The sequence below is a fragment of the Magallana gigas genome, chromosome 2 (assembly GCF_963853765.1).
Source record: "Magallana gigas chromosome 2, xbMagGiga1.1, whole genome shotgun sequence".
Lineage (NCBI taxonomy): Eukaryota > Metazoa > Mollusca > Bivalvia > Ostreida > Ostreidae > Magallana > Magallana gigas.
Genome location: NC_088854.1, coordinates 33007242 through 33016448, shown reverse-complemented (window position 1 = coordinate 33016448; position 9207 = coordinate 33007242). Strand labels below are relative to the sequence as shown.

General features: G+C 33.6%; 2 protein-coding genes across 2 annotated transcripts in view; one reads left to right on the top strand and one right to left on the bottom strand.

Moving 5' to 3' along the window:
* Positions 1-609: 609 nt before the first annotated feature.
* Positions 610-2644, bottom strand: LOC105339824 (adrenocorticotropic hormone receptor-like). Its single transcript, XM_011445585.4, has 2 exons — positions 2550-2644; positions 610-2084 (listed from the first exon to the last, which is right to left on the bottom strand). The coding sequence occupies exon 2, from the start codon at positions 2031-2033 to the stop codon at positions 678-680; it is 1356 nt and encodes a 451-aa protein (XP_011443887.3). The 5' UTR covers positions 2034-2084; positions 2550-2644; the 3' UTR covers positions 610-677.
* LOC105339823 (tubulin delta chain) overlaps positions 2627-9207 on the top strand; it is an 11371-nt gene continuing 4790 nt past the window's right edge. The window contains exons 1-6 of the mRNA XM_066076248.1: positions 2627-2763; positions 2917-3012; positions 5359-5411; positions 6486-6564; positions 6952-7010; positions 7410-7551. Coding sequence (XP_065932320.1) covers positions 2669-2763; positions 2917-3012; positions 5359-5411; positions 6486-6564; positions 6952-7010; positions 7410-7551 — 524 coding nt within the window. The 5' untranslated portion in view covers positions 2627-2668. The remainder of the gene's footprint in view (positions 2764-2916; positions 3013-5358; positions 5412-6485; positions 6565-6951; positions 7011-7409; positions 7552-9207) is intronic.

The following is a 9207-nucleotide window of genomic DNA, read 5'->3' as shown; positions in this document are numbered from 1 at the left end:
GTATAAAGGGCAACATGTAAGAGAAAAGGGCGAACATAACAAACACTGTATAGTGTACATGTAGGTGTACACTTGCCGGGGAATTAAAAAAATGTCAGTTCTCCTTAAAATAAGATTAAGCAAATAAATATTTGAAACGAAATTGAGTACAGCTGAGAAATTTGGCACTAGTGTCGATTTCTCCTTTAACATGGCTAATTGTAAGCAAAAGATATATTGAAAAGACTAGGCAATGCTAAAGTAACCTACAACAGTGAACAATCCGGATCCAAGATATGGGCAACCAGCCAACTTGCAAAGACCAAATTGAAGGTTATAGAATATGTTTTATTATAAATATTGCATGCAAACAAGGCAGATGATTTCAAGAGAAAACTACTAACACATTTTAGAGAATACTAGTACTTCATTGTTTGTTTTTTATCAGCAGTTACTATGTATTAATGTAGATCTTGTGAAGTCTTTTTTTTTAATATATTAAAAATATTTTTTAATTTTTTAAATTACCCCACTATTTGACTTTTTAATATTACTTCACAATTTGACTCTTGAAATCTAAATCTGACAGATGAAAATAAATAAGACACATAAATCAAAAATTGTAATCGGTTAATCTTGATCAACTATTTTACATCGGTGAATTTTTAACACAAGATCTGCCTTTTTGTTTTAACTCTTCAGAGATATGTCTGTAATACTGTGTCCTCTTGATCAGATCTGGATATTTCCGAATCAGTCTTTTCTAATATTTTGCTGGGTGCAGCAAACAGTCTATGCTGAGAATTTTCTGAATTGCAAGTACCGGTAGTCGATTCTGATGTCTTGTCTGGAAGGGCAAAACCAACCGACTTGCGTTTTGTTCCTGATACCTGGCTGTTAATTCTATATAAATTTGATTTTGAAGGTATTGAATTAGATTTCACAGATCTTTTGCTAAAATGGGAATGAAGCCTATATTCTGAAGATGCTGAACTAGTTGATGATTGACCTTTTATGTCCATTGCATGTAGCTTCAATTTTGAAGGTTCAGAATTTTCATTTCTCAAAGCACTGTTGTGAATAGCTTGTAGTCTCAGTTTCATGCTGTCATCAATTGTGTAGGTTGCAAAGCTTTGTTTGCGTACTCTCTCTGTCTCCTCAAGGATTGACTTGTTCCAACGACAAAAAAGCAACTTGAACTGGAAACGACACTCTTTGAACCGGAAAATGTACAGAAAAGGATTGACAAAGCTATTCAGCAATGAGGCCATGGCAGATAGTCCCTTAATGATAAATTCACTTCGAGTCTGAACATGTGTGGACAAAATTAATTGGCAAAGCATGTATGGTGTGTATAAAACAGTGAACATTATTGTAATGAGTAGAATTTTCTTAATAGTAACAGCTTGGTAATCCCAATGTTTTACTTTGAACTGTTGCAGCCCTGTGCGAGACAACTGTTTCATTCTGTCTTTGAGATACAAACACAATAATACCATAATAAGGACATTAATCAAGATAATGACGGTACGGATTACGTGACCAATCACATTAGATGTTGTCAAATTGCTGGCAAATGCCTCCTCGCATGAGAAGCCTAATGTTTCCCATTGTTCATCTGAATACAGTAGATACACAATGGATGAGCTGAGTATCCAGATTACAACACACACTGTAAAGATTCTGGATTTGGTGATGAACATGGTGTACTGAATAGCATAGAGAATAACCAGGCATCTGTCAACGTTAAAAGCAGTGATGGTCAAAAATGAGGATGTTCCCAAGATCTCCAGTAAATATTTTCGTACATTGCATTCCTTGTATAGCCATCTGCGAGGTAAAAGCATGACAAGTCCAATTCCTCCATCTGCATACGACAAATTCAAAGTTAATAATCGGATCTGGAATGGTAACTTTGTGCTTTGCCATACAACTACAATGCCAATGATGTTTGCCAGGAAGATCGGTATCCCAAATGCCAGGAGAACACTGTCTGTCATTTCTGTTTTTGGTTGAAAGGCCATTTTATGGGTTGTATTTGGGTAAACATACATTGTTGAACTTTAATTTTTGGCCATGATTTGATCTTTCCTCTTTATTGACACCTGAAAATAAGAACAAAGATGAAAGTACTATAATGCAATGTGTGCAATTGTAATCGCAAATTATCGTAAAAAACGTGATTAATTTTCAAAATGCATCATCGGAAAAGAAACTTCCAAGATACCCTACTGATTTGTCGAAAAGAGTACTGTATTACGTCACTTGAACGATGACGCCATTTTGCTCATTAGCAAATGAACAGGGCTACATACTTTCTTGCCATTTGTAAGTATATCTGCGCAAATATATCAAATCAGGTAGCTGAATCAATAAAATAGAAGTTATTCTAAAAATGGACCAGTTGAATTTACGCGCGAAAAACACAAATCTGAAAGTACTATATAAGCTATATAAATCATCATTGTTCATTAGCAACCGCTTAAATTGGACTTGCAAAATCAGAAAATATCGTTATTGGGGTTTGAAAAATGTGTCCCAATTCATTCGTGTGTTTAACATAAACGTACATATTCACCAGTTGGCGTTTAATCATTTGATAGGGGAACATACAGGGCTGAATCATCTGGGATGAAGAATTTAAAGAACGTGTGTTCCATGTTTTTGAATCGCGATCCCGATCTGCAAAATGTCAACTGTGTTTCTTCATGTTGGCCAATGTGGTAACCAAGTCGGTATACCGTTTTGGAAAAGGGCTGCTAAGGACGAAAATGTTAAAAATGGGTAATTTATGCTATTCAAAATTGTATTCACAGCTGTACCTCTGTCAAATGAAAAGCAAGACTTATTATGTTTAAAACTCTGCCTGTTAACAATTTTTAAGTTATATCATGGTGGCATAATATTCATGCATTTAAAATTTCTGTTCACTTATAGGCGAACATTTCTTCATGAAGATGGAACTCAGAGGTCGCTTCACATTGATAGTGAACCAAAGGTTATTGCCAAGATAAACAAGACAAATACTGTTAGGTAGGAATGAATTAATTAAAAAAAAACCCAACAATGTATTGCTATGATTTCATAGTGTGCACGTGGGCTCAGTGCTAGTTCATTGCCAGTAGATTGCTGGTAACCCTTTAGCATATTTAGCATAGTTGTTAGAGCATTGATTTTTAAACAGAAGGGTCTCAAGTTTGAGTCAGGTTTTGATTATATACAGTGAAACATGCGTAATATAGCGAACACACTTAAAATGAATTGATGCTTATAATGAGGTTATTTTTACTCCTCATAAGTTTTAAACTCATTGATAAGCTAAAGGATATAATGAATTACATCTATAACAAAGCACAATTGCCCTTCCTTGGCCTTTAAGTCAGTGCTTCCATCATTTTTTGACAATTAATTTTTTAAAAGAATACACATACATGTTAAAGAAGTACTACTAAAATCGATACGAGGGGGAAATTTTGAGATTTTTTCATTGACACCTCAGCGATATTTGACCATGCAAAATTAGCATGAAAAAAATCAAATTTCTTATAGTACTTGGGACACCTTGCACAATTTTTTAACGTTACCATCTGGGCACTTTTCATTTCGCTTGCAATGCAAAATTACTGTAGAGTGTAGACCTTCTTTTTTTGGTTGTGAATTGAAACCTGAAGCGACAGAAGGGACATTGGCTTTTCAAAACAGAAAATCTTAACTTATTTCATTCTAGGGGTTGAATGTAGTTTTTGCACCATAGCTATAGTAATTATGACTATCTAAATATTAAGCAAAAAGTGGTGGAAATTAATAGAAACTTGACGCAGAGCATAATATGGTCCCCAAGATATCCTCAGATCACATGTGCTTAATTACTGGTACTCAATAAAAATATATAATATATAAATTATTATTTTAAATACCTCTTGGTTGATCAAACAATGTTCTTCATTCTATAGAATCAAAATCTTGGTTTTTTACCATTCATCAAATTTAGTTTGTTCACAGTACTTCTTTGACAGGTATGTGAATATTTGTGAAAAAAAATGTGACTTGGAATAGACTATAGTAATTATCTGTTACATAGCTGCAGGTCTGTAGCTCCCGGTCTGAAAAAATTCGGATGGACGACCTGGGAGCAACAGTGCCTCTTATATAGTAAAAATCTGAAATTTACGGGAGCTACAGACCGGCAGTTATCTGTTACATAGACGCACAACATAATAACCCACGTAGAGTGATTTGAAGAGTTTTTTTTGAGATTTTCAAATGATAGAAATCTCAAAAGAATAAGAGAGAATAATGTGGAGGATGTGGTAGTGTGTATTAATTAAGGCTAATGGTGCTGTCATGCTTCTACTTGCAGTAGCTAGTGGCTTAACCTTTAAGCTCAATCGGTTTAGTGTTTAAACCTAATGTGTTACAATAAAATACCGGTATTTCTAATCATCAAGCTTTCCTTTTGATTTTATACCTCATATCTGTTACCTTTAGCCACACCCCTCACATCACTTACTTGTGGTAAACTGACAGGATGAATACTGCAGACGTTGAATACATAACAATGATTTTAATGTCACTATCTTTGCAAATAGACAACATTTAACAGCTTTTGTAAAAAAAAAATAAAAAAAAAATAAGGGAAAATAACATCTGTAAATTTTCATTTATACTCATAAAAAGCATTTCATTTGTCGGGGTGTCAATTTCGACTTTTACCCTCCCAAACAGGCACTATTTATGTTATTATACTGAATGTCTCAATTTCATCTAAACCAATCAGATTACAAAAAGTATATAATAATAATCATGATTATTTCATGATAGAAAAATTGATTCACTGTTGGTATCCAACACAGCAAACTGTTAAATTTCAAACACATGGAATTACATGTATTGACATTTACTGGTACAGTATTCTAGCCGTTGAACCTATAAAATTGCCCAAGCAAATATCAAAGATGTTCACAGCCCACAAACAAGAAGATGGATAAATTTCTCCGATAAAGATGTTCATGTTGTTAACAAGAAGATGAAGCTCAAGAGATCTTACCTTAAGGTTTTTGAAGAAATGGAAGTTAATTCTTCTGCTGGAAAAACCGCGGCCCATGAATTGCAAAGAATTCTTTCCTTATCACATATAATAGAATTCACATTTGCAAAGCTTTTATATTCAGAGTACCAGCAGTAAATTAAAACAGGAACTTAATTGTAATACATGTATGAATAATGTATCAATGAATCGCTGCATTTAATTTATCTGTATACTTGTTGAAAGTGTAAGACAATATTTACTTTATCTTTTCCCACCTTCATTTCATATTTCTTTTTTTGGGGGGGAGGGGTGGCTATTTTTTTTTCATTTCAATATTTGACTTAATGCAGGAAGAAGAATTTGGTGTTTGGCAGAAGAGGCAGGGGAACAAACTGGGCTTTAGGTAAATATTTTTAAAATTAAAATATGCATTAAATTTGAAAAAGGAAAAAAAACAAACAAACAACAGGAAATCTTTTTCTCCTATGAGTGTTGATCAAATCTATTAAGATATGAGTTTAATAGAGAAATAAGGACTTAAGTTTCCACTTCAACATATTTTTTCCCTTTTGTACATCATGTAGTAATTGATTGCATTTTTTATGAACTGAGTGATGTATCAGTTACTTTTCAACAATCAATATAGATCTATAGGTAATTTGATAAATTTTTTGCCTCTCCCCCAAATAAAACTGACTTTTTTTTTCACCATTTATACTTGTAACAAACTCCAGTAGTGAAAAAATATTCAAGGAAGCTGTTGACATATTTCATGTAACTACTTAAGAAGGTTTATGAAGGAAGCAAAAAAAAAAAAAACCCCACCAAAAATAGAAAAACAAGTACTAGTACATGTAGAAAAAAATGAAATTATACATGATTTAGATTTATAACTTGTTACAGATAATTTTTTTGTCAAAATAATTTTTCTAAGGTGTGAAGCCTTAAAGTTTGAAAGTTATTAGCAGGCCTATAGAAATTTTCATTATCAAAAGATGAAAATTTAGTTAATATTTATAACCTTTACTATACGCAGATATAGACAAATCATGTTTTGAGAATTTAAAAAAGTATTGAAGATAGATGGGAAAGTTGAGTGTGTCATATACCAGTAGTTATAAATTCATTTTACTATGCATTCTAAAGAGGTCAAGCCATGGCCATGCACCTTAAAAAAATATTTTCGCTGTTATTGTTTATGGTGTTTAAACTTTTATATGGTACCGATAGATAGGAGCCAGGGTAACAAAGGGATACTGTGTTTGTTCATTATGCATTAGATAAGATAGTTAATAATAAAATAAAAAAAAAAAGGATGGGGAAAAATGTTCTATTTTTTTTCTTCAAAAAATGAGATATAAATGGTGAGATTTAATTGGGAAAAATAAAACTAACTGATTTGGGTACAATTCTACCTTTTTGTTGGGAATGAGCATGCAAACAGACAATTTATGATTTCAATTACATATATATCAAGGATATAATGGGCTGTTGAAGAAGGGAGAGGACCACATTGTAGAAGATACCATGGAAATGTTGCGGAAAGAAATCGAAGGGTATGAAAATGTCTGTTTGGATACAGGTTTAAAAATACGTTACCATTACCTTTATATCTGAAGGTTCCAGATAATTTTGGTTAATAGTGGGTAGAATGTTACATTTAAAAAACACAAATACATTTGTTAAGACTTTGTAAGTTTCTCAGGAAGTGTACATGTAACATTCAGACAAGAATTCATCAAACATACATCAAGCTAATGGTTGAAAGAATCCTTAAAAATAAAATGAAAAGGATCTGACACCAGATGTAAAAAAATTTATAGAATTTGTTTGAATTTTTGATGTAAATTAAAAAGAAGTCTGTCTTAATGAATGAAAATCAGAAAACTTGTGTCTTATAAACAATGATTTATTTTATCTGTTTATTTTTTATTATTTATCAGGTGTGATTCCTATAGTGGGTGCATCTTAATGCACAGTTTGTCCGGTGGAACTGGATCAGGTATGCATGGTCTTAACTGTGTGGGTACTTATAGACATAATTTACACAGTATACATGTACTAGCTAGCTAGTACTTTTGTAATGAAATTGCATTTATTATTTATACATCAATAAAATGTACATGTACGTTCAACTCACTGCAGCTGAAAACTGTGATAATGGCATATACATGTATTACAGGTACTTTAGAAATTTTAAAATTAGATTAATTTGATTGCATCACCAATCAAGACTTTTGTTTGAAATTTTGTGAGACGAGTGACCCAAGAGCCACAGTGTCCATTTTTATGAGCTTGTATTTTAATGTTAAGATCTGGATTGCGTGAGGTGGTGCAATATAAGTATCCCATGAACTACCTTATGACCATTTATGTGTATTTTAAATGTAATTCTATCCAGGTTTGGGATCGAGATTGTGTGAGATGGTGCGAGATGAGTACCCCATGAGCCACCTAGTGTCTTGCTCCTTTGCCCCCTGTCAGAGTGGGGAGAGCCCCCTTCAGCATTACAACTCCCTTCTTACCCTAGCATATCTCAACAGGTCTGTAGCTTCACATTGTGGTGAAGCAATTTGTAAAATTTGCATGCAGAAAGTAACTAACTGTATTTTTAAATTTCATTGATTTTGTTCATGTATTATGACACTCTTGAATATGATGGTTGAACAATACCCCCCCCCCCCCCCCCTCCTCAAACACCCCCTCCCCCCAAAAATTTTAAAAAACAAGAGGCCCATGGGCCACATCGCTCACCTGAACAGCAGTTCCTTGTAACATTACATTTCGTAGCATATGCTTTTTCTATTTTAAACATTGAACCCCTTTCTGGGGACCCAGTTATGGTCCGAGGTTTATGGTTGGCTTGAACAACATAAATAGTAACATAGGAATGAAAATGTGAAGCACTGCGGTGGGACCGCACGTACACAACCTGAAAAACTGAACATAGCAGAGTTCCACTTCAAGAGGAATAACTCTCAGACTGTACAGAACACAAGAAAGATAACTCTTGGTTCCACTACATTAGAGTTTACACAATTTGAGGATCCTTGCATAGTAATCTCACAAACTGTGGCATTATAGTTCTCGAGAAAAACTTTTTAAAAACATTTTCAATATATCTTTCTATGTTAAACTTTGAACCCCTCTTGGGGCCACAGTATTAGTCCAGTGCTAAAGTTTTAATTATTTGGAATCTACATTATTTAAGGATGCTTGCCTAGTTATCTCACAAGCTGAAGCATTATAGTTCCCTAGAAAAAGATTTTTCAACATTTTCCCTCTATATTTCTATGCTAAACTTTGAACACCTCTTGGGGCCCCAGTATTAGATTGAGATCACGGCTTTTATAATTTCGAATCTACACTATTTGAGGGTGCTGACGTAGTTATCTGACAAATTGATGCATTGTAGTTCTCGAAAAGAAGATTTTTAAACATTTTCCATATATACCGGTACTTCTACATTTAACTTTAAACCCATCTTGGGTCTCTAGTATTAGTCCAGGGGTCACTATTTTAAAACTGTCGAACCTTCATTATCCAAGGTTGTATGCATGATAGTAATCTCACAAATTGAAGCATTGTAGTTCTCGAGAAGAAGTTTTTTAACATGTTACCTTTATATTTCTTTAATAAATTTTGACCCCATCTTGGGGCCCCAGTATTGGTCCGGGGGTCACGATTTTACCAATTAGGAATCTACGTAAGCGAAAGATGCATGCATAGAAATTCCACAAACTAAAACATTGTAGTTCTTGAGAAGAACATTTTTAAACTTTTCCTTTATGTTTTTTAAAATGTTTAAATTTTGAACCCTTCTTGGTGCCCATCAATTGTCCGGGAGTTACAATTTTTTGAATCTACATTATTTAAGGATGTACATGTATGCATAGTAATATCCCAAACAGTTGCACTATAGTTCTTGAGAAGAAGATTTTAAAACATTTTCCTACATATGTTAAATTCTAAACCCCTACTGGGGCCCCACTTTTTGTTCGGGGGTCACGATTTTTACAATCTTCACTATGTATACAACCTTTTGTGTATGTATTGGCATTTTTGGTGAAGTGGTTCTTGAGAAGAAAATTTTTAAACATTTTTCATATGTAGTTCTATGTTAAACTTTGAACCCCGCCTGGGGCCCCAGTCTTGGTCCGAGGGTCACGATTTCTACAATTTAGAATCTTCATTATACA

Bases quoted from the DNA above. Each gene is read 5' to 3' on its own strand.
- LOC105339824 (XM_011445585.4), bottom strand. From the start codon at position 2,033: ATGTATGTTTACCCAAATACAACCCATAAAATGGCCTTTCAACCAAAA.